Source organism: Penicillium daleae, assembly GCF_028827525.1.
Source record: "Penicillium daleae strain IBT 16125 chromosome Unknown utg000006l_segment0_segment0, whole genome shotgun sequence".
Classification (NCBI taxonomy): Eukaryota; Fungi; Ascomycota; class Eurotiomycetes; order Eurotiales; family Aspergillaceae; genus Penicillium; species Penicillium daleae.
The window spans coordinates 2,092,279-2,116,004 of NW_026623154.1; the positions used below are offsets into that span (position 1 = coordinate 2,092,279).

The following is a 23,726-nucleotide window of genomic DNA, read 5'->3' on the forward strand; positions in this document are numbered from 1 at the left end:
TTGGGATTATTTAGTGGCACAATGTGTCAATACTTACCGATAGATCATAGTAGAGAGTACAAGATGGATTGAATGACTCGAGGATAGATATGGATAGAAGCGGCAAGGACTGGGAAGAAAAAGGTACCCCATATGCATGTTGCTTACTGTGAAATAGCCAGGGAATGGCTTCTAGCTGCTCCATCCTTGAGAACATGCAACGATCGCTGTGCAAATAGAGGGTTTGCACTCGTGCATCCTATCAAACCTTACATCATAGACTTCAGTGACAGAAATCGAAACTGTTGAGATGCACTCGGCCAATCATACATACACCTGCATCTGCATAGTGAAGCCAAGCGGCTGCCTTGTAACCCAAGGGCTACCCACGACTCACGATTGCATTATGATACAAGTTCCAATCCGCCGACTTTAGCACGGACTAACGGGATGGTTTAAATGGTGGCCATTAAACCATATCAAAACCTCTTTATTCGCGGCAGTTATGTGGCTGGCTGCAAGCCCCTCAACCTCTATAGAGGACTGTACTTCGTATCATCGATGCCTACACCAACGCGCGTTCTAACCGCGCCAAATCCCGAAACCTCCCGCCAGATGTCAACGGTCCTCGTTCACATGACTGTTTTGCCCTGTCGACAGGCTGCAACCAAGGCAACAGCAAAGGGGGCTAGTCCGACTGGTTAATTAGTCGTGGCTTCGGTGACAGGGGTGAGCTAGGGGCCCGCGCAGATCTTTCCCTCCAGTGGTTTATTTACTTGCCCAGAATTCGAGGGATGGTTGGGGCCGCGATTGATAGGATGAATATCCCTTAAAGTTGTAGTGGATAGCCGTTGCTGTTGTTGCGTATTTAGCCACACGTACCAGGGCTTGAATACCCAGTCAATCGGGCAGATGCAAAGAACTGTATGCTGGGGGGCTTGATCCCGTTGCAACCCCTTCTGGAAGAGATGACGACCTCGGCGGAGCTGGAGGTGTCAAGAGTAGCAAGCACGAGGCCGTTGTCGATCACTGAATAGACAAAGACCAATATACACTCCGTACTTGGGTTACATTTCATATCTTGAGTTCATCCTCGACCTTCCGAGTATGTACAAGATGGTGTATCTCCGTGCCAAAGGGCGTGGGGTCTATAAACCGCTTTTCGATGAATTAGGAGTAAAATGCGACGTGAAAGTGATCCCTGCTCTTTGAGAATACTTCCCAGCCATCTGAAAGAGCAGGATCCTAGATGCTGATACCTATGTGAGTTCGGCTCTGCGAGATCCGTAAAAGCTACCTGTCGTTATTTATGCTGGACTCGGAGGTTTCGATGACCTCGATATTCCCGTAGACAGAGGTAGCATAGGCAACATGTATTTGACTTGAAAAGAACGCTGGGGTTGATCTGCTTCGGCCGAAAACAAGCCCATAGCGGCATAACCTTGCCAACTCCCTTGTTCCAGGTAATCTCTACCGTCACGAACGGATTCCGCGCCAGAGAACGCGACATTTACAGTACAGGATGGCCAGCGTATCATGAAAGCCAAGTGCACTACCTCGAGTCATGCCCTTCGGTCCGGGCTTCTCTATAGGGTAATTGTCAATCTCTTCCCCTAGATAGTCTGAGACGTCGTCTGGGGGACATAATAGTGTAAGAACACGGGTGTCGCTTGACGGATATCGGTAGTATCAGGATCAAAGAAATGATACTCAGATTAGTGAACACTGAACACACCCCAAAACGAGTGGTGGTCTACCCGCATAATCTCCCATGTTCTCCGACTTCCCCGGTACAAGGCAGAAGCCCAGGGAACGTTATCAGCATGATCTTCCATAGAAGGAACATTATGAACGACGGAAACGCCATCGGTATGATCGTCGCCCTCTTCTTCCATGTCTTCAGGGGAGATATCTCCCCGTCCATAGAGGGAACATCATGAACGACGGAATACGGAGTACTGAAAATCGAATGACTCCACTTCAAGCGCATCGCGCTAGACCGTTAGACGTCGCCTTGGCTGGCGGAAGATCCCTGTCGTGTACGGTACGGTAAGACCAGGGTAAGCAAAACTAAATCTGCAGGTTGCAGTCGCTATTTTTTCCCGTTTCCGCTTAGCCCTTGCCTTTTAAAAAAATACAACGGACTAACTGTACCGCTCTCAACGGTCTCAGTATCATGACAGGCCGTTGCTGACCTGAACTAGGGCAGAGTAAGTAGTTCGGTGCGGACCGTCGTCAAGGTGGGGGGGCGGCCACGATCCCGGTGTTTCCCCATGTTGGCCGGACTGGCACGAAGTATTGTACATCCAATCTGCAAGCAGTGTTTTGATACACGGTCGGGCCAACCGATCCTCGCTGCCCCCTTGATTGACATCATTTGCGAGTTTGGGAGTTTTGCTTTTGCGGCGGAAACATCTAGCGGATACTTCGAGCCATACAGGATTGTCCATAGACATTTAAACAGTGGTGAGGCACGATTACGGAGAATAGAATCTCGATAGCTCATATTTCAGTTCCTCTCAAGAGCTTCCCAGGCGCAAGCGGCGCTGAGCCACCAGCAAATCACGACTGCGAATCAGGCGGAAATGGTGGCTGCGCCAATGGGGAGCGGGTATTTGGCGATGATCAGGATTGAAAAGGGATGTGTAGATCAGGACTGACCGCACGAACGACCCGCTCGAGACGGGCTGGACTGGATAGTCTACTGCATACTGAAAAGTGAGAACTGAACAGACTCTTGTGGCAGCCTGAGGTAGTCGTTGGTGGCGTTCTCCTGCGGCCAAGACATGCCCATTGAGGACCAGGATCGGTGGTTTGATAGGCTTCGGAGCGGGTTCGGGCTTGTTATGACAAGGGGGGAAGTGAATCAAAACGGGCCTGACTACGGAGACTCGTACATATTCCGTCTCAAGCTGGGGCCGGTTCCTGGGGTTATTTTTGTTAATAATGTTTACTAGTTAACTAGTTAGTTAACTAAGTTACTCCGTAGTTAGTTACGTCTCAAGCTGAGTAAAGCAATCGGCGTGGGCCAGACGGACAGAAACTCATTCCGATGGTGCTAGAAGGCCTTTTCAGATGCTACAACGAAACCATTATTCGTCTACTTGATCGTCTAGTTACAATGAATCGAGCAAGGAGAGACCTGCGAGATCTGATCGGAGTGTCACTGTCCTCATTCTGACGAGGAAAGCCCGATCTGGCTCAGGTTTAGGCTTGGCAATTCATCACAGAGTCATGGCCGACGAACGGTCAATGGTGAAGACGGAGATTCCATTGGTATCCAAGCTGCCTAGCCTCGAAATGCCTAACAATCTATCTATCTGTACGGAGTGTACGAATGGTATGTGACCGTCGGTACATAGTATAGTCACCATACGGGGTGTTCCTACTCAATTAGGGACTAATGTCTGCACCACGTCAGCGGGGAGGAATGTGTTGCTGGCATTGCATGGCCCCCAGTTTCCCCTTCGGCAAGGAAGACAATTATACCATCTATTGCCCTGGTGAAAGCGATATGGTTTTAGCAACTATATTCATAAGGCTACAGAGGCTTGTCCCCTCATCATGGTTGACGTTGAAAATAAAGAAAGGGGGATCTCTCCGGTCCGTTGGGCTGGGATTTGTGGCAGCCACCCAGCACCCTCAACAAGCGCGGAACGTGGAGTCGGTCGCTGTCCCAAGGTTGCGATCGTGAGCAATGCTCGGGTAACCCAGCAAGCAATCGGAGTGATACGCTCGGGCTGTGATCGCATTTTGCAGAAACGTAGGGAGAAGGGGAGGGGGAAGGGGGGTTTAGAGTCGAACGAGCTAATAAGAAGTCAGAAACACAAACACAGGGCCAACCAAAACCCGTCGTAAGCAGCAAGCCTGTGCGCAGATGGAAAAAGAAAAGAGAGTAGCAAGTCCAAAGGTACAGTATGTGGTGGAAACAGGATTGGCCATGATGGAAGTGACGCTCCGGATCACCCAGGATCTACGGGTCCAGGGGCCCAAAGACCAAAGGCTGGGAACCGACCATACTTCTTTTCGATGATGACGGGACCCGTCCGGTGGGAAAAGGGGAACCAGACAAAAGATTAAATTTTGAATTCAATATAATTCATAATCATGATGGCGCTATAAGATAATAATAATACTGAATACTGAAACAAAATAAAATACGGAGCCCTCTTTTCCGTACAGTATGCGACTATCAGATCATTCATTTCATGCTGAGGCCATGCATCCAAGGATCCGTTCTTTATTTACGCCTAGGGACAAAATACCGCTGGCCTGCGTATCTTTGAAACGGAAATCGGGAGTCTTTTTCCTTTTATTATTCCTCCAATCTCTCTGAGCCGTCCGTTTCTTTGTACTTTTGGTTGGCATCGCACGAAGGAGCCCGAACGGCCTACGCTAGCACCAACTGGGTCAAGTTCGAGGAAGCTTGCCTGAGACCGCAGATCACACCCGATAGCCCCGAAATCCGCGAAAGAGAAAAGAGAGAATGTGCATCCAAGAATGGGCCCCCCATCAGCTCATCCATGGATAGAGCTGGCCGATAGATAAGATGGGACCTTGGTTTATCATTTAACCGACTCATAGAATGGCCACAGATGGGAACCATAGGCATCATAGCAAGGCATCGCGCCTGTTTTTAGAAAGCCTGGGTAACTAAGAAAATAATCAACAGCCCAGTCGTTGTGGGACAAGCACCATCTCTATGATTATTATTATTATTATTATGCTGCTGATGATGAGGGCTGGCCATAAATATGTATCGTCATCGTATGTATCAATACGGCCATACCGGGCCCTGCCATTCGTGCCACAGTCCAAGACTGAGGTACTTCTGTACTTCTGTACGGAGTACTGTACATCAATCTTGTATTGGCACTGCCATACCTCCCCGTACCGTACGAAGCACCTCGTAATTTGACGATTCCTCGATTTCGCCCAGCAAGTCACGGCTGAGTCTGAGAGCCTGCCTTAGTGTCAACTGTTCCCCCCTCTCGACTTTCCCCCTTCACCCTCCTCTCATCAACCTCCAACTCAACTCTCGCCCTTCGCGATAATCCTTTTCGCTCTATCCCTCAGGGCCTCTTATCCAGCGGAACCCTGTTCAACACTTCTCGACATCCGTCCAGTTCGCAGGTCCCAAACATCCCAGCCCGACCGCCGCCCATTGACCGCCTGCAATCGTGATCCAGCAAGGGTTGAATCCCCCGACCAAGGCCACCGGGAAACAAAGAAATTAAGATAACCACCACGCTTGGGAGGACTGACCAGGGCCGACAACCTTTCGAGCCCGACTCGATTCCGATCGGGTTGTGCATCAGAAACGTACAGGAGGAAATTCACGTCCATGTACGTCGCATGCGTGAATCCTTCGACTTGAATCGACTGTTCCACCGCTTCACTGCGTCCGATTTACTGATATCGTTGCGACCGATAGAAAACATCTTTGGAGGACGATAATTATTTCATAACATACCCAAAATGGCGACCCGACCACCCATGATGCCGCCTCATAATGAAACGCAACACTCCGTCAGCCGAATCACTCGCGAAGGTAAAAAGCTCACATACAATTTGAGTGTGATGCAACAACCCGAGCGGGCCAGAGCCTGCGGGGCTGGCGCTAAATGTAAGTTGTCTCGCTCCAAGTCGAACCCGACCAGGGGTTGTTTGCTGATTATTATCATCATCAACAGCGTCGGCCGACCGTCGCCCCGTTGACCCTCCACCCGTGGTTGAACTGCGGATTTACGAATCAGATCCCGCCAACGAGGCACAGAAAACCGATATCACCTTCGCCTATAATGCCAATTTCTTCCTTTACGCAACCTTGGACACGGCGCGCCCCATCGCTCACGGGCGGGTGGCTGGTCCGCCGTCGTGTCCCGTATTAACAGGAGTGCCCGTCGCGGGGGTAGCATATCTCGACCGCCCATCCCAAGCTGGCTACTTTATCTTCCCCGATTTATCAGTGCGCCATGAGGGTCGATACCGTCTGAGTTTCCATCTATATGAAGAGATTAAGGATGCTAAGGATGCTGATCAAGATTCAAACACGCCACTACCCAACCAGGTAGGCCGCGCGAATTCAGCAAAGCCTACCTCACCACAAACATACTTGCATTTCCGCCTCGAGGTGAAGTCGGTCCCATTCACCGTCTATAGCGCCAAGAAGTTCCCGGGTCTGGCTACTAGCACATCTCTGAGTCGCATCATTGCGGAACAGGGATGTCGCGTTCGCATTCGTCGCGATGTTCGCATGAGACGCCGGGGAGACAAGCGAGATGAGGAATACGAATATGACGAAGGAAGTACGGCGGTGTACCCCCGGTCCGATCGGTACTCGACGCCAGATCGTTACGTCGCACAGACAGTGGAACGCCCTCGGTCGAACAGCAATGGCAGTGGTGCGATGGAGTCGCCCTATGGATTTGGACCCGATATACAACGACGACCTTCAGCTCCCGACTACGGCTTCCAATGCCCACCACAGCCCTACCAACGGCCCATGCCACCCGCGCCTATGCCTCACGCCCAGACCCCCTCCTACTCATCCCACCTTTCCTTTGGCTCCACACCCAGTCACTATCCTGCTCCTCACATGCCTCCAACGCCTCCGCCAGTGGCACCACCGGGCACGTACTCTCCTCACACAGGCTATGCCAATATCCGACATCCCTCAGCTGCAACCGAATACGAGGCGTCACCCGTAGGGTATCCTATGGCACCCCAGATGACCGAACCGAGCGGTTATCCAAAGAACACCATTACCTCATACCGCGTGGAGCCGCCCAAAGTACAACAATACATCGTGCCTGATCCGTCTCAATACCAGACTATGCCTCAGGGCATGATACCCAGCGCACCGACACCAACACCTGGCCTTTCTGCTTACCCTGCACCTTCTCTCAAGAATATGTCCAATGAGTATGTGAACCTAGATACAACCATCGAGGTTGGCTCACCGAGTCCCGGATACGATGCCGTTTCAGGGAAGCGGATGCTGTACCATACCGGACCCGTTGGCGGCAAGCGATCACACGAAGATTCATTCGGGCTTGATGACCGGTCGATGCAAAACGGCATGCGTCCAGACGTGGATCCCTATCCAACTGCCTATCGTGACTTCTCTGCCGAGAGTCGCGCTGCCTTGATTGCTGAGCTGGGAGTTGATATGGCATACAAGCGTGCGAACGGGAGAATGGTCATGAAAGTTCCTCCAAACGTGCAATAACGTCGTCTCTCAACACAATTCTCCTTGCTCTGAGAAATGAGTCTTTCTGCTCGTGATCATTTGATCTCAGAGGGTGTTTTCAATCCTGCTGAGTCGGATCAGAAGGGGGCTGTTCATCCCTGGGTTGGGTTGACCACCCCCGGAATGGCGCCCTTTTGCATTTTCTTTTCCTGTACATGAATTCCTCACCCTCCGTGGATCTTCCTTACCTGATGCCTAGATATTTGGGATGCATTGCTCCAGGATGTCTTTCTTTGTTGTTCTGTCCATGTTCCATTGGTCTGCGTGGAAACCGGTTGGTCAATATTGGGGGGTTATGGTTGCTTCGATCTTTCTATCTCTATTCCCCGATCTGTTGGTTGATCTCTCTGTCTGTCTTCTCCCTACACATTCATTCTTGTGGGGAATATCTGCATTGATGTTCTTTTTTCTATCCATTTACTCTCATTTCTCACGGGTGGTCAAAAGGTTGGTTTCGAGTCTTTCTCATCGTTTGTCCAGCGATTGATGTTTCCTGCTGCAATTTTGGACCTTCTCTTGGGAGGAAGAAGGACTGGGTATATTTACGAAAGTGCATCTTGAAGTGACGTTGCGATGTTGCGATTCCCTTGCTTGTTTGTGTTTGTCCACTACAGCGATCTCGATCTCTTCCGCTTCTTGAGGACTCTTTGGCTGAATCTGTGTCCTCTCTGGTTACTGGGATCTGTTTGGCGTTGTGGCATCTCTTTGATACCTATTCTAGCATTGCTTGGCCGAAATCGGAATATCCTGATTATGATTACCGGCATGGAATGATTGTAGACACTATCGATTGTTCTACGTAGGTGTATAGAGTAGAGTATACAAGGAGAGTTTGCGTTCAACCTCCCCCGGAGGCCGGAGGCTCTGATGATTTATCCATCTATCTACAGTATTCCAGACTCATTGCATTCCCTCTATTCATTCCTCGGGGAGCAGTTTGGGCACATGTTCCGTCTGAGACACGCGGAATCCTGGCAAAGGTCCCGATCGATCTGCCCCGCAAGGTCGAAATCCCTTTATACCTGGATGTCCCTGCATTATTGTTCCTTCGAGAAGGAAGGAGTTTAGTATGTCAATAGTCGATGGGGATTGTTTAGAAACATTCTATTCCTAGCTGGCACTCGTCATGTGGATAATTATTATCAAGTCGATAATACCAGGATGGTTGGTGGGTAGATGGTAGTGTTGTTTCGTAGCGAGTACTTCCCGAGACTGGGTGGGTTTGGTCCCCACATCAAAACAAACTTCCTCCCTGGGAATTGCGTGGAGTATGCGACAACACGCCTGACCGCTACTGGCCATTCTGGACTTTTAATACCTTTGACACCTCGTCGACCCTAACAGAAACATTTGCTCTCCTGTTTCCTATTGATCTCGTTGCCTGTATCTAGACGGCTGTTCTCATGCTGCACCGCCTGGTCAGCTCAGCGCAGTACTGAATCTCTCCTGTCTGCCCGCCCCACGGACGCGGGGAGCAAGCAGGGATAATGAAGGACGTGTCTGGCACAATGGTGAGTTTCTTATTCCCCCTGCCCGATACTGTGGCCTATGATCTGGTTCCCCTTGGGGGACTTTATCTCCCGAACACCTCGAAAACAGCGAATCTGACTCGTTCGACGCCACATCTAGGCACCTTCCGACACCGTCGATATGGACATCGACTCGAACCCCGCGCACCAGCGCACCTCACGGAAACACCTACGCAGCAGTGACGAGGAGGATGACGCGCCGGATTGGAGCTCGGATGTCTCCGGTCGCTTCGATGATGCCGCCGAGGAGCCCGAGCTGGAAAACTACAAGTCACCTTCAGCAAAGTCGGTGAAACGGCGTCGCTCCAATGATTGGCCTTTGCCCGAAGAGGCTGCAGACTATGGACACCATGATCGCCGACACGTTCGCATTGCCCATGCGGCTGGGCCCATTGCATCTGGTTATCGAGCGTCCCCAAGGGCATCGCCTCGCACTTCGGTTGCCTCGCTGCGTGGTCGGCATGGAGGCGCATCGACTAATAGCCCTCGTATGCGGCTAGGTCGGCGGTCGCGGTTTGTCGAGGCGACTATGTCGGATAGTATCAGTGAAAAGCCGCCGAGTATCTTCATGCAGGATGCGAAGCCGATTGGACTGCGGCAACGGCAATCGGGAATCTTTAGATTTGGCAAGGCAATCGCCTCGGCGTTCAACCCGTTTGGAGGTTGGGGCAAGGGTGCTGCAGAGAGTGCCAGTCCAGGGCCTCCCAAGGATGCTCTTAGCCAAGCAGAGCAGGCCTATGCTGAACTCAAGAAAGCGGGATACAAGGGCACTAACAAGGGTGCTTACCTGCAATCCAAAACCAATTCCAACTCCCACTGTGCCGTTGACCCGACCCACGCCGACCAGACATGGCAAGCAATCCAAGCCAAGATGAATTACGATACAGGCGTGACTGGCACTACTTCCCAATCGGGCGATCGAGTCGAGATTCCTACGCCTTCACGATCTGCATCCAAATCTTCGAAACGCTCGTCCTTTCAAGACCTGCGGTCCCTTGGACTTCCATTCATGCGGCATCATGATCAGTCGTCAATGACCTCCATCTACCAGGAGCAGACGTCAGAGGATTCGATTGAGAATACCGGACTTCGCAAGCAAAAGTCTCGGAAAGAACTCTCGCGCCAGACAAAGCTGCTCAAGAAAGTAAGCAACCTTGAGGACAAGCTGGAACGGGCCCGGCGAGAGCTTCGCCAACTATCCGGCAACGAGGAACGACTGCCTTCAACGACCCCAGACCGAAAGTCCATGAGCCTCGATATGGACCCTGGCAGCTATCCTCGCAAATTTGTGCCTGGCGCTCTTCCCACTCTTCCTTCTGAACGACTCCTAGATCAACATGCCGTGATCTCCGAATCGCCCGAGGCCATGACTTCCGAACTAACCGCTTTACCCTTTGTGGAGGGTCGAGGAAGTACCTCGCTTGAGGAATCACAACCGTCGTACAGAACTGCTGCGTCTCGGTCGCCGAGCAGACGCCCACGAGAGGCGCGGTCATCGTTTATGAGTAAGGAAAGCTCTTCCCGCAAACGGAAGTCCCCCGTTCCTGAACATCTCGATAGTCGGAGCCCGAAACCCTACGAGTCCCGTCTGGCGAACCGCATCGACGTCGACATCAACCCCAACGACGACCGTCCGCCAGAGCAGGATGACGACCTGATCGACTTTGGCCTCCTCAGCCCCCCGCGTCAGGCAAAGTGGCAGAAATTTGAGGCCGGCGATAGCCCTGGCTCCGTCGAGCGCAAGCGCAACGTGGACCCCTCTGCGCGAGACGCACCAGGTTCAATGCGCAAAAGGTCCCCATCCGTCAAGCCCCGAAGGTCTTCTCCGGCCGTCGCCCGCTCAGCAAGATCCAAGGCCGTACAATCATCGCCACTGCGTATGAGACGTGGTAATTCGAAAACGCGCTCTGTGTCGCCTACTATCGCAGCGGTCATCCCTAAATCGCCTGCCGCGGCGGCGGCTGATGATGACGATGTATTCTCGTCGTCTCCTGCATGTACTCAAGCATTGCAAGCGTTTTATCTACAGCCGCACCGTCAACTAGACCCCGATCGGAGCCCGCACTCGTCACCGACCAAGTCCAGCTCGAGTCGGAAGCGAAGATGGCACGATAGTGACATTCCGCCTGTTCCACCCCTGCCCAAAGAACTCTTGATGAATGCTGCCAAGATTAACACGTCACAAAAGAAGGAATCGGACCATGTGAAGGAGCAGGATGAAGCGCTTGAGCTGCAGACGTCTACTGTGCAGAATTTGAAACCCTCTGCCCTGGAGAAATACCCATGGCCTGATGATTTCTTTTGAGATTGGCTTGTGAGAAGGGGAGAATGGGGATTGATTGTCATGGTTTCATTCAGCGTTCCTGGTGTGTAGACCTACGTGATGTCACGATGTTACGACTTATACCCTGGAGTTTGGTTTGGGCTGTCGGCTTTGTCTTGTGGAGTTTTTGTAGGAATTCATGATGTGAACTTTCTCGTTTCATATTTCCTTGTCATTGTAGAGGTTTGCGAATTGTGAAAATCTCGATCTTCTAGTCCCGATGAAGCTCGATAGGCTTCGGAAGAAGTAGCCAGCTGATTGCTGTGGCACCCAGTAGTCCAACCAGTATCGGCTGCAAGACCTTGACACCGACCTGTGCGGCGATGACACCTGTAATGGCCGGGAAAATGGATCCGCCGATTTGGCCGAGGACGAAGACGAATGCTGGTGAAGTTAGAACTCGTAGTGGATTATTTTGGGTTGCTTCGTGCTTACCGATTGCTGAGGAGACTATTTCTGGAGGAAACATCTTGGATCCGACAGAGATGCCCTGTGTATCATGATTAGCTGGATGTTGTATGCAGAAGGCATAGTGAATATGTACGGTTGCGAAGAAGGGGCCAGCGAAGAAGCCTAGCAGACTGACGGCGACCGCTTCGGTGATGATATTCGGAACCCTGGTATACCCATTCAGCATCCAATCAAAGAAATTCGTTCAAAACGGAGAACTCACAGCCAGAAAGCAAGTTGCAATCCAAGGCACACAACGGCATAGATGAATATCATACGGCGTTCTCCTAGTCGGTGAGTTGGCTCTGCGAGAAGCAGACGGCCCAGGAAGCCACCTCCATAGTAACCCGCGGGGACATAACCCATGTCTTTGACATCTCCATTCCGGACATTGACGAGGTACTCGACCATCCATCCACCGGAAGTAATACCCGCACCAAGGAAGAAAAAGAAATACAGACTCAGCAGCCACACACCTGGCATAGAAAGAGTGGCTTTGATTTCCTTCAAGGCAGTCTTCCCCGTCGACTCACGTTCAGACTCGGCAGTATCCGATCTCGATTTCCTCTTCGGTGACAAGAGCATTCGATCATGGAACGATAAGCCCACCAAAACCATATTAATAACTCCAACACCCAAGGGGAAAATATAAAACAGATTCCACTTTGAGTGAGCGTTCGCAGAGGCAACCGCCGTAGCAACGAAGGGCCCGACTAGACATCCAGCCATGTACATGGCATGTATGAAGCCGAGCCAGCGGTGGGCCCCACGCACGGAAGTAACAAACGTGTTAGCATGGGTGTCGTTGTATGCCTGGCCGAGACTTGCGAGGAAGAAGGTCACGGCGTACAGCGGGAAGGGCGGGAGCCAGGTACGTAAGACGTGGGCGAGGATTTGTAGAGTGGCGCCGAGGGAAAGGATTATGCCTAGATCGAGACGTTGGCAGATGAAACTGTTGGAGATGGCCGCGAATAGCCATCCGAAGAATGTAACGCCGTATCTGGTGGGGATTTGTGAGATTGTGTTCCTTGACTTTGGTGTCTATCGGTTGTATAATGGAGTGTAAGAGTCGGTTGAACCGATCACTTACAGTATAGCGACCATGTTCGTGTCGATGGCATAGCTGCGTATTATGTATGGAACCAGTGAGCCCAGACTGCCATCATTTATCCCGGCCATGAAGAATGAGACTCCGGCGCTGAGGAGCTTGGGGTAGAGCCATTTTGGCTGTGGCGGTTCCTCGACTTCTGGTTCCCGTAGAATGGTGGGTTCCTCTGACGTTGGCTCAGCTGGAGGTTTAGTTTGGAGGACGAAGCTCTCTGTCTGGGTTTGTGTCTGTGTGACCATCTTGGTAGCAAAGCAAAGCAAAGCTAAATTGGATAGGCCAAGACGGGGGTGCCAGAGGGAAAGTAGATTATTTAAACCTGGGAGAGGATCAATCTGTCTCGGAGGGAAGAGCGGCGGCTCGACGGGCCGGCTTCACGGTTGTGAACCCCACAATAGCTTGCTTCAATTCGTAACGCTTTATATGCTGGCATTTGGCAACGTGGCGAACGTGGAATTGGTGGTGTCGCCCGAGTGAAGATGGGGAAACCTCCGCTCGCATGTCGCAGCCAATCGGCCATTTGGCGATGGGCGGGGCTTTGTTGGTTGACCTGCCGAATCCGGGCAACCAAACCACTGGGGTCCACCTTATGAAGTCCATGTTCATGACGACTTTTATTCTGATATGTCCTGCAATTGCATTCAAGAACTTCAGTCCATCTTGTCACAGTTACCTTGTGGAAGAAAAAATGCTATGGCCCTCCTTTTTTGTCACAGGATGATAGTCAATTCGGGCTACATTACCTCCCATTCTGGGGACGCATCGGAAATGTCCGTCGTAGCTTTTTCTTTGAGAAGTGGTTCTAAAAGATTGCTTGGTAGGAGAATGATTGCTATATTGTTTGCTTGGTGACCTTGTATACGTCTGAAGGATAAGCTTGAAGTGTATTTCTAGTATATAGGCCAAGTCCGTTGCCATAAACAAAAGGTAGTTCCTCTATGCAACACCCTTGCTGCGAACTCTAGCTACATCATTGATCTATAACACCAGTCATATGGCTCGGCCCAGCTGCTTGGGCACAGTGATCTGAACTCCCAGAGTTTTTGCCGCGTGATAAACCCAGTCTGCTTGACGAAGGAATTGGCGTGCCAATAAAACAGCATCGGCCCGGGGAGCCGAGCCTGCTACCATTGACTCTGCAGCATGTGCTTCATCCAGATCAGACCCTTGCACAAGTTGACTTGCGGCAGTAGCCTCAGTGATCAATCCCACCGCCCCGATCAGTGTCTTTTGTCCGACTTCTCGGATTTCTTTCCGAATCTGGGCAGCAAGATCGATCTGGTAGTTGGTGTGAGGCTCCAGTGTCTGATCTTTGTGATTGCCTCCAGAGCTGACATCAAGGAAGTCAATACCCAGATCTGGAAGGGTCTTAGCAAGCTTGATTGACGACTCGATATCCCAGAACTCGGGAAATTTGCCGTCAAGCCACTCCGTCGCGCTGATGCGTAGGAATAGGGGCATGCTCTCCGGAATAACAGCACGAATGGCCCCCGAAATTTCGCGAAGAATCCTTGTTCGATTCTCGAATGTGCCGCCATACTTGTCTGTGCGCTTGTTGGTCACCGGGCTTAAGAATTGGTTGACAAGATAGCCATGTGCGCCGTGGATTTCGATCAAATCGAATCCTGCTTTGACAGATAGCTCAGCACTTCTCGCAAATGCCTTCACTGTCTCCTCCACCTCGGCAGTGCTCAGCTCGCGAGGAGGCCAGAAACTATCACCGGGTGCCCATGCCTGTTCCTCGCCACCGGATGGTCCGACAACATCGTGTGGCCACCCGCCCGCGGCTTCTCCGGCTCGAAGACTTCGTTTGCCAGCTTCCTGGGCAACCCAGGGTGGCATGCTGCTCGCTTTGCGACCCGCATGAGCCAACTGAATCGCAATTTTAGCACCTTGACTGTGAACAAAGTCCACGACCCGTTTGAGCGCCTTGAATTGCTCCGAGTCTGTGCCCTCTTGCCAAAGGCCCGAATCGTTGGGTGAGATACGACCATTTGCCTGTACGGCAGTTGCCTCGATGATGATCAAGCCTACGCCCTTCAGAGCGAGGTTACCAAGATGAGCAATGTGATAATCCGTCAATGCTCCGACAAAGGGTGACGATGGATCCGATTGGCATGAGTACATGCACATGGGAGCGACCATGATTCGATTTTTCAGCGTTAACTGGCGAATATGGAGCGGCCGAAATAACGTAGGAGTCGAGGGGTTCTCTGGCTCTGCTGCTGCCCCGCCATTGTTGGCAGGGGTGAAGTACGGTAGGCCATCATAACCAATGGCCCCGATCTGACTACTAGTGGGAGAAGTCATGGCTCTGTGTATTGGTAAAGTGATGGGAATTCGGAGAGGTGAGTGGAAACAAAAGGAACCAGGGCCCAGCGGACAGAAGAGTAAGAATGATAGTTTACAAAAAATTGGCTATGTCGACGACATTGATATTCTCTGGGATTTATCTTATCTCCCCCTAAAGAGCAGTGTAGTTAAGTTACCTCTTAGGCTTGGTAAGCAATGGCGTGAAAAGGCAATTTGTCAGACTGTCAGACTTTTTCGGCCACTTTACCAAACAAGCAGTTGTTGGTCTTCTCCGAATTGGGGAACGGGTACCTACCACCGGCTTTGTCCTGGCCAATAACAAAGATGGGAGGAGGTCCACATGGCGGGAGTCCGGCTACCACGGAAAGGGGTGATGTTGAAGGAGCCGCCTCTTCCTGTCCAGCCGTCATTTGCTATAGTTCGATGCGAGCGAGAATACTTCTCTGCAGGCTGTTTCCACGATACCCTAATGAAACAGCCAAGATACTGTCAGTACGGGAACAGCTACGCGTGCAAGCAAGTGACATCAAGCGTTTCGCTCGTTTTGACAATGTAGTTGCGGATCAATTAGATCTGAATAGTGGTAAAGTCACAAAATTTCATTATGTAGTTTCTATGGGCCATTGATAACTGGCAAATAGTCACTCAATCTACAGTGCCAGAAGCAAGCCAGCACCCAAGATACCAGGCAGCAGATGGTTAGGATTGTTGGTGGGCAACGCTGCCAGTCCCTTGGAGGAGGAGGTACTAGTAGCAGCACCGTTGCTGGCCGTTCCAGTCGTACTGCCAGTGGCGGCGTAGATTGTAGTTCCATGCGACTCGGATCCGGCGGTTGCACTGGCTCCATTACCCGTCGCCGAAGTGACAGCAGAGGGCATCAACGTCGCACCCGGGACCGCAGCCGTTCCAGTGCCAATCTCGAGAATATCATCATCACCACCGTCGTAATTGGTGTTGGCGAGCGAAATCTCGTTATTGGCGAGATCGTAGACCACATATGCGCTACGCAAGAACGAGTCGCCCATCAGATTCACTCCGGGTTGGCTGTATGAAATCCCGAAGATGCAGTCGCCATCGGGGAAACCGGGCTCGGCGTAGTTTTCAAACACCAGTTCACTGATGGGAATTGTGACTGTAGCGCCGGAGAAGCTGAATGTCACATTATAATCGGCCGTGGACTTGGTGCAAGGGATATAGGCGGCACCATCGCTCGAGGAGTATCCGGCGCCAACTTCCTTGAAGATGGGATCCACGATTTCCTGGGGCAGTGCAATGAAAGGGCTCCCATTATCCAAGCTGACGGATAAGGGAAGACCCGTCGTATAACTCTTGGTACCACTGGAGCTCTTCACAGAGATGTCTGTCAAGGCGATGGCCAGAGAATAGTACTTGCCATATAGCGGCAGAACGGGGACGGTTTGCAGCTCGCCTTGATATCTCGCCTTGTTGACACCTCCAAAGAGAAGGTTTCCAGTACCATCAAACTTGTTCAACCACAGGCTATAGGCGGCTGACTTGATAGCACCGCTACTGACCAGTGCTTCTGGGAGGTTAGGGTAGTTATGTCCTTCGCTGGCGGCATCAGTACTAATAGCATATCCGATTCCTAGAATACCATCTGTACAGACCATCAATTAGCCAGATGTGGAATTTGGAGATCAAAGAACCATAAACTTACGAGGATTGTCGCTTTCTTCAGCCACCGCAAACTCCATATTCTTCACCGTGGCACCTCCAATAACCAGCGTGTCGGTGGCGTAGGGGCCTGCAGCCAAAAACGCACCGACATAGGTAGCGTTCATATCATAATCGAGCAATTTGAAGGTCGACGAGTCCTTTATGTTGAACAAGCCAGTCGAGGAGCAAGGGTCATCTTTAGCTGCACAGTAGGTGGAGTTTGGGACGTTGACCCAGATGTCACTGCTGCCGGTATCGAGACTGAGGGAGAGATTTTGAGGGGGGTGCCGATGGTGATGTTCACCATGTAATACATGTTTTGCTACCTAGGAATTTAGTATAACGTTCTCTTTGGATCATATCCTCTGCACTAAATTTTCTTTTTCTTTCTTTGTCTCCTCTCCACAGCCTGAAACAAATTGACCGAAATTGGAGTTTTGCATACCACATTGTATAATGCCGTGCTGGCAACTTTAGAACTGCGCTTCTGTAAAGCTTGGGACCGTTCACTGCGAGCAATTGGGAGCGCAAAGACCGCGGGATCGTCGCGCTTGTGTAGAGTAATAGCATTGGCGCATGGCAGAGTAGCCAAGGCAGCTAATGACAAGATTGAGGCTCCCCACATGATTGCCGCCGCAGAATGCCGATCGTGACGATCGTCGTGAAATTCTCCGGATCTTAGCGGCTAATGTAGAACTCTAGCAAAACGGACCAAAAGGACCTGCAGCGGGAGGGCAAGGAAGCAAGCAGGCTTTGTAAATATTAGAACGAAAGACGAACAGGAAAAGTATGAATGGGGCAGAGGGAGGGATAATAAGCGACCTCTTTACCCCGACTCAGAGAGCCTCTCTGCCTGTTCTTACTTGAGTCACGACTAGCGCTAATGTTCAACTAACGAATGACCCTACCTTTCAGTAAGAGTTCCCTGAATCAGTGGAGTTTAACATGAAATTATCCATCACTAATGGCCAATCACCTTCTAGCACAAATTTCCCAGTGAGCCCTAGAGGCAGGCTAAGACTGTAGCTAACGGGGAGGAGGCTGAGATACCACGCAATGGACAGTCCCCGTGCGAGGACTCGCCGGACGAACCGGCTTTGACGGAAGTGAAATCTAAATGCGGTCTGGTGCCATTCACAGTTCTTAGCGAACTGGAGCTTTGAAATGGATGAAGATGCTCCACTCTTAAAGGATTCGGCGCTTCCCCCGAAGGAAAAGGGTGCGACCGTGGGGGCGAAGCAAATCTTACGGCCTGGCTAAACCCAATTACAGTATGTGTCTCTACTCTGTACATCACGCTTAAATCTTATGGCCAACCCTATTGGTCCGTCCTCGGTATTAAATTGACCAAGCTGTGATGACAGGACTGCTATTATGGTCTAACCAGTACAAAGGACGAGAGTGTCAAGGGCGAATTGTCGGTCCCTACTAGGTATAGCACTAGTTTATGGGTCTAAATTTCATCGTGTCAGCGATATGAGATACTACCTATATATACTCAAGATGGTATTGTTCTCTCTTGGGTATTCTAAGGCTCGACTGATGTATCTATCTTTAAGGATTTCATTGAGTAGCTTCTTTAGAACTATAGAAGATGGCCTAAGCTAAAGTCTGTGTTAGTTATGGCCAACATATCCTTTCATCACTCCTGCTGCTGCGTCCGGGAGAACAAATCAACCACAAATACGTCGAGTACACGACGAGGTCAGTAAGACCCTTTTGGCACACGGTGCCGACGTTGAAGATGAAAATCTCCACGAAGCTATCTTGCACCGCAACAAGATAGCACTAGAAATGCTTCTCGCCAAACACGACCGTAGATCAGGATCAATCTCTCGGCTGTGGCCAAAGAGACTAGCGACAAGAAACGTTCCAAACGCTCCTAGGCAAAGGGTTCAATGTAGAAGCTACCTTCGTTGACGCAATCAGCACGATCAGAAGGAAATAGTCACCCTCCTTCTGGCCTATGGCACAGACCCGGACTTTGCCAGATCTCCGTGAAAGTGCAATCGGCCAAGCGATCTCAGGAGAGCATTGCTGCGCCATGGGGCTTGTATCTACCCGGAGGATCTGAAATTTGTTCGAGCCTTCGCTCTCGAGCGTATTACAAGGCTAGCAGAGGAATTACCTGTTCATCCTGTCATCTGTTTGTTTCGCGCAAAGCTTGGCAGCAAGGGCGATTTCCCTTCAGAATTGGGGTTCAATTCGGAGGAGGCTTTGGTGAGGACATCTTCAGTATAGTCAGCAGGACCAAGCATACCAAGACAGCATCGATTGCGGTTGTTCTCACTCAAGCAGCTGGATTTGGGTACTCAAATTGAAAGTATTGTAGTACTATGCTCGAAGCTCATATTTGGATTAGAAGGTCACTTTGGTTCTAGCTTTAAGCGAACAAATCTCCATTCAAACGCATGCTTTCAAGTGAATTATCTTATTATAACCAGTTACAAAAATTCAAAGATTAACCACCGTAGTAATAGTGGTATTCACAACAGTACTAAACACGAGGAAAGAGGAAGCAGGAATGACTCGAGGAGATCCAAATCACACGTCTATGCCGGCGGCAGCTGGTACCAATCAACCAGGCATCAGGCACCACGTACGTGGGTCCCCAACAAATCCACCATGCCCCTCAAAAACCTGCCAAAAACACATCTTATGTGCCCAATCCCAAGAAAAATCCCATATTTGTATGAGTTCCGCTCGATCGAGTTCAGTCGCTATCCTTACCCTCCGCCTCATCGGCAGTCGCGATAATCGCTGGTGGCTTAGGGATATTCCGGCGGAAGATGTGGCGCTTGATGAAGTAGGGAAGCCACACGGTGAGCTCGTGGCCGATGAACTTGCTCGTCGGAACGGAGAAGACCTCTGTGGGGGATGTTAGCGGGGTAATTGGAGGATATTCTATGTGGGTTGTCACTTACGGTCCAACTCTTCCAGGGTGAGTTGCTTGGTTTCTCTGACGAAGCAGAATATCATGAACCAGGCGATAAGGTTGAGGCCAGCATAGAAGCCGACTATAGTTGGGTTAGTACTCCCTCACAGCAGTACTCGGTGGTGGGTACTTACATGCTCCAGTGGGAGTCATGACGGTCGTCATGCGAGGGAAAGTCAAGCCGAGAATGCCGGCTAAGCAGGTATGTCAGTAAAGTTCAAGTATGTGTTTTGAGTTTGATCAACTTACCGAAGGTGTTGTTAATGCACACGGCCCACGCCATTCCTTGCTCACGCTGGATGGTAGGGAAGACCTCGGCAGAGTACTGGAAGGCCACGGGGCCTTCACCCAGGGAGTAACAGATGGTGAATAGATAGACGAACCTATTGGAAATTCTCTGTTAGGTATTTCCGATGTTTAAATCTCGACATGGGAAACATACAGCACAACAGGTCCAATATGCGCTCCTCGGCTGCGATTATCGTCTGAGTTCAGAAGAGACAGGCCAGCGGCCAAGAGGAAGATACACATCAGGGGGAAGGTCTTGAGAGAGAAAATGTTAGTCGTATTCTGTTTATACCGTCACGAACAACTTACGGTCAATGTCAAAGTTCGACGACCCTTGGTGTCAATCAGGAACAAAGTAGGAATTGTCGACACGACCTGGATGGCACCGTAACCAAGAGAAGCGTACAAGGCCTGGACTGCGGTATAACCAGCATTCTCGAAGATAGTTGAACTGTAGAACGAAATGACTGCAAGGTGTTAGAGATGACCGTTGATTGAGGGCGATGTACCACTTACTGTTAATACCGCACATTTGCTGAGCAATCATAACGGTCGAAGCACCGTAGTTGGCACGTCTGATTCTAGGCACGGTGAACAGATCCCGCATACGAGAGAAGTAGCCCGCACCACGGGCCTCCTTCAATTCCTCCTCGTAAATAACCCACGAGTAGTAAAAGTCTCGCGCGCCAATGATAGGATGAGCGCGGAGACGACACATCGATCGGAAAGCTTGGGCGTGCTTGCCATGCTTCATGAGCCAACGGGGAGACTCGGGGCAGAAGAAAATGCCAATCATGAGGATGAACGATGGAATAAATGCCGACCCAAGTTGGAGGCGCCAAGAGATATCTCCAGTGTCCTTGACAATCACGTTGGCACAGAATCCCAAGAAGATACCCGCCACCACCCAAAGTTGCCAAAACATGACCAAGGCTCCTCTGATACGGTGCGGTGCCATCTCAGCCGAGTAGATGGGAACTGTGGCATTCTTTGCACCGATGCCGATACCCATGATGAAACGTGCGGCGAATAGGCCTTGCCATGTCTTTGCAAAACCAGAACCAATCGGGGTAGCAGTAAGACAAGCAGCTGTCAAGAAGATCTCACCTCTTCGGCCCAAGTAGTGGTTAAGTGGATCAACAATGAAAGCACCACTGGATGGGAAATTAGTTTTCTGTTCTTAGAAACAAGAAAGATCGGCGTTTTCCTAGATACTCACATGAGACCAGCAGTCAGGAAAATGATCGAGTTGACCAGTCCGACAATCCATTCATCACGTCCCTTGCCATTAATACCCAGAGCCTCAGGGAAGGACAGGTTGGCTCCGTTGGATCCAGTCTGATCCCAACCTTGTGTAGCAGCACCAATAGCACACAGTGCGATCGAGTACCACAGCATGACCGGGCCGTGCCACTTGTGGTCTCGCTCATAGATCAGGGCTGCACGTTCATCTTCAGTAAGCTCGGTGATGTCCTCAAAGTCCTTGGGGCTGCGAGCAACCAGGGCAGCACGGCCAAACAGGTCAGCGTGCTCGGACATGTCGTGCATTTCCGCGAATCCGCGGGCATCCTCGTAGACTTGTTCCTTGGAGGAACGCTGTGTGAAGCCAGAGGGTCAGTTTGAATATTCGATGCCTCCCTGATAGAGTGCGACAAGCGCAGTCTTGGAGTTGACCTTGGCAAAGCTTACCTTCAGAGGGTTCACGACGATGTTGAGAGCCGCAGCGTGAGATGGACGTCTTTCCTCGCCATTGGTGGGCGACGTAGCCTCAGTCGCAAACTCATCATGGGCAAGAGGGTCCTTGCCCGTGAAATCTTTTTCGTCTTTTTCATTCATGATGGATGACGAGTTGGAGTTAACGCAGTGGTGCGAAGAAAGTGGTGTCTAGATAGTGGGTCGAGAGGGTGATGTTGAGGAGATGAAGTTGGAAAGGTGTGCGGAGAGGTGAAGGTGCAGCTCTGAGAAATAGCGTACGCGATGAATCCTTCTTTGAATCCTCACTTGAGTTGACTACACAAGTCGGCGCGCAAAACCCTGTGGGGGGGAAAAAAAGAACAAACATTGGCGACTCCACGGCATTTAAAGCTTCGGCCTTTCAACCCCCCGTGGGGTAAAGGCAGAAACAGTCATCACACCAGACACTCCTTCGGGCAAGATACGACTCCATCGAACGTCAGCACTCACTCCTTCTGGGTGGCTTGCCATCCTTGCCCCCCCACAGCCTGGAATCGAGTCAGCATTAGGAAAGTTCGGAAGTGGATCAGTGCACACATCGGCCGTAAGCCACGGTAAGCCACCGGGCGGCCCATCCTTGTATAATTGCGCCATTTGTTTTTTAGGGTTTGATGCTCGATGGGGGCCACATTGATATTCATCAAAAGCATAAACCTGAGTTCAATGGCTAAGAAAGTTGCTAGAGACTTTTCTAGATTACCATCCACTCGATATCTCCGTGAATGAAGTTCAACTTCCATCGACCCCCCTCGATCAGCGCCCCCGAGAAACGTGGATGTTCGGCATCTGCAACGCCGTCCGCTACGGGCCATGTGGTGCGGGATTGGATGGACCGATTCTCGGCGGGCCCACCGACTGCGCTCAAAGCGTTTGCGGGGAGGGCAAAGGGAAAGAGTCAGAGTCACTGGGCGAACGACTGGGAAGCGTCGATTGGTCGTTGAAGTCTCGCCCGGGACGCCTTTTCCGGCTTGCGAAGCAGCTTAGCTGGTCCTGCTGGGCCTACCGAATCCTCCAACAAACGCCCCAGTCTTGCGGTATATTTATGGGGCGTTTGAATCATCCTGCTGTCGTCTGCACCGAGCTCAGTCCAGTGGACTGAGTAGAGAGAACCATGCATTAATCACAATGATGAACATGCCCCAGGGCGCGCTTACTTGCCCAGCACATTCAGCCCCATGACTCTGGTGATTCAGTTGGATCGCTGGCTCCGGCAGATTGGCGTTTCAAGTGGCTTGGTGGCTGAACTTAGGTTACATTTGGAATCAAGGTATATCCACAGCAAGGGAGAGATCCCCTCCTCCCACTGACGTCTTCGGCCATGCATCCAGTTCCCTAGCTTGGAAGAATCATCCCACTCAATTGGTCCGCAACAATTGACTGGTCATGCCCATGTGGTTAGCTCATGGTGAAGCACGAGCACTCCCTAGGGGCCCCGCATGCACAATCGTACAATACCGTACATCGTCATGTCCTCCAGCATTTACCCAGGCGGAGGTTTGCCCTGGATATGCCGCTGACCTGGCTAGCACTGGGTCTGAACAAGCTACAAGACAAGAGACCTCCTGTGACTCCTGAATCACCGCCGCTGACAAATCTGGATAGATTTCCGATTTGCATGTCTACTAGGAAGGTTCACGGCATCTCCGCATACTTTCCGCCCGGACCCAGCGGAGAAAGCCCGGAGAAGAAAGCGTTTTACGGTTTGAGAGAACCACAATCGAACCGACCGGGAACCGGGCAATGATCTGCATGGCTGCCTCAGGCATAAACTCATCCCCAAGAAATCTTAGCTGGAACTTACCATTTCGTTAAAGATCATAAGCATCGAGGAATTCCAAAGGAGGTATTCTACTTCAAATGACTTTTTGGTGAATTTTTCAACATCCTTATGATATCTCATAGTCGGATGAATCGTGTAGTTGTATGGAAATCCCGTGTCATCGCTGGTAGCAAGTACTGATTTTGTGAACCATAACTCTACATGCACTCCCCAGGTCATATGTGATATCCCTATATAACTTACCAAAACAGATATTATGCTGCCCTATATACCTAATGGTACCACCTTAGTTCTGCCGTGAGAATCAGCATCAGGCCGGACACTGGTTGTGAGCACTGACTTGTGAGGCGTCCATACAGGG

General features: G+C 50.9%; 6 protein-coding genes across 6 annotated transcripts; 2 read left to right on the top strand and 4 right to left on the bottom strand.

Moving 5' to 3' along the window:
- Nucleotides 1–5,457: 5,457 nt before the first annotated feature.
- On the top strand, nucleotides 5,458–7,210 carry veA (sexual development activator VeA; the record flags this gene model as incomplete). Its single annotated transcript, XM_056909868.1, has 2 exons — nucleotides 5,458–5,605; nucleotides 5,673–7,210. 2 exons carry the CDS (start codon nucleotides 5,458–5,460, stop codon nucleotides 7,208–7,210), a joined length of 1,686 nt encoding a protein of 561 aa, XP_056765572.1.
- Nucleotides 7,211–8,881: 1,671 nt separating this feature from the next.
- N7458_006487 (putative nuclear RNA binding protein) lies at nucleotides 8,882–11,065 on the top strand (the record flags this gene model as incomplete). Its single annotated transcript, XM_056909869.1, has 1 exon — nucleotides 8,882–11,065. The coding sequence occupies one exon, from the start codon at nucleotides 8,882–8,884 to the stop codon at nucleotides 11,063–11,065; it is 2,184 nt and encodes a 727-aa protein (XP_056765573.1).
- Nucleotides 11,066–11,294: 229 nt separating this feature from the next.
- Nucleotides 11,295–12,880, bottom strand: N7458_006488 (putative MFS transporter; the record flags this gene model as incomplete). Its single annotated transcript, XM_056909870.1, has 5 exons — nucleotides 11,295–11,467; nucleotides 11,519–11,573; nucleotides 11,628–11,700; nucleotides 11,757–12,560; nucleotides 12,624–12,880. 5 exons carry the CDS (start codon nucleotides 12,878–12,880, stop codon nucleotides 11,295–11,297), a joined length of 1,362 nt encoding a protein of 453 aa, XP_056765574.1.
- A 748-nt stretch (nucleotides 12,881–13,628) lies between these two features.
- Nucleotides 13,629–14,948, bottom strand: N7458_006489 (NADH:flavin oxidoreductase/NADH oxidase; the record flags this gene model as incomplete). The annotated part of the gene is made up of 1 exon (XM_056909871.1): nucleotides 13,629–14,948. One exon carries the CDS (start codon nucleotides 14,946–14,948, stop codon nucleotides 13,629–13,631), a length of 1,320 nt encoding a protein of 439 aa, XP_056765575.1.
- Nucleotides 14,949–15,601: 653 nt separating this feature from the next.
- Nucleotides 15,602–17,253, bottom strand: N7458_006490 (pepsin-like aspartic protease; the record flags this gene model as incomplete). Its single annotated transcript, XM_056909872.1, has 3 exons — nucleotides 15,602–16,569; nucleotides 16,630–16,954; nucleotides 17,074–17,253. The coding sequence occupies 3 exons, from the start codon at nucleotides 17,251–17,253 to the stop codon at nucleotides 15,602–15,604; spliced, it is 1,473 nt and encodes a 490-aa protein (XP_056765576.1).
- Nucleotides 17,254–19,341: 2,088 nt separating this feature from the next.
- On the bottom strand, nucleotides 19,342–21,687 carry N7458_006491 (sugar porter family MFS transporter; the record flags this gene model as incomplete). The annotated part of the gene is made up of 9 exons (XM_056909873.1): nucleotides 19,342–19,496; nucleotides 19,553–19,645; nucleotides 19,698–19,757; nucleotides 19,813–19,946; nucleotides 20,006–20,106; nucleotides 20,161–20,318; nucleotides 20,368–21,005; nucleotides 21,071–21,447; nucleotides 21,541–21,687. The coding sequence occupies 9 exons, from the start codon at nucleotides 21,685–21,687 to the stop codon at nucleotides 19,342–19,344; spliced, it is 1,863 nt and encodes a 620-aa protein (XP_056765577.1).
- Nucleotides 21,688–23,726: the final 2,039 nt, after the last annotated feature.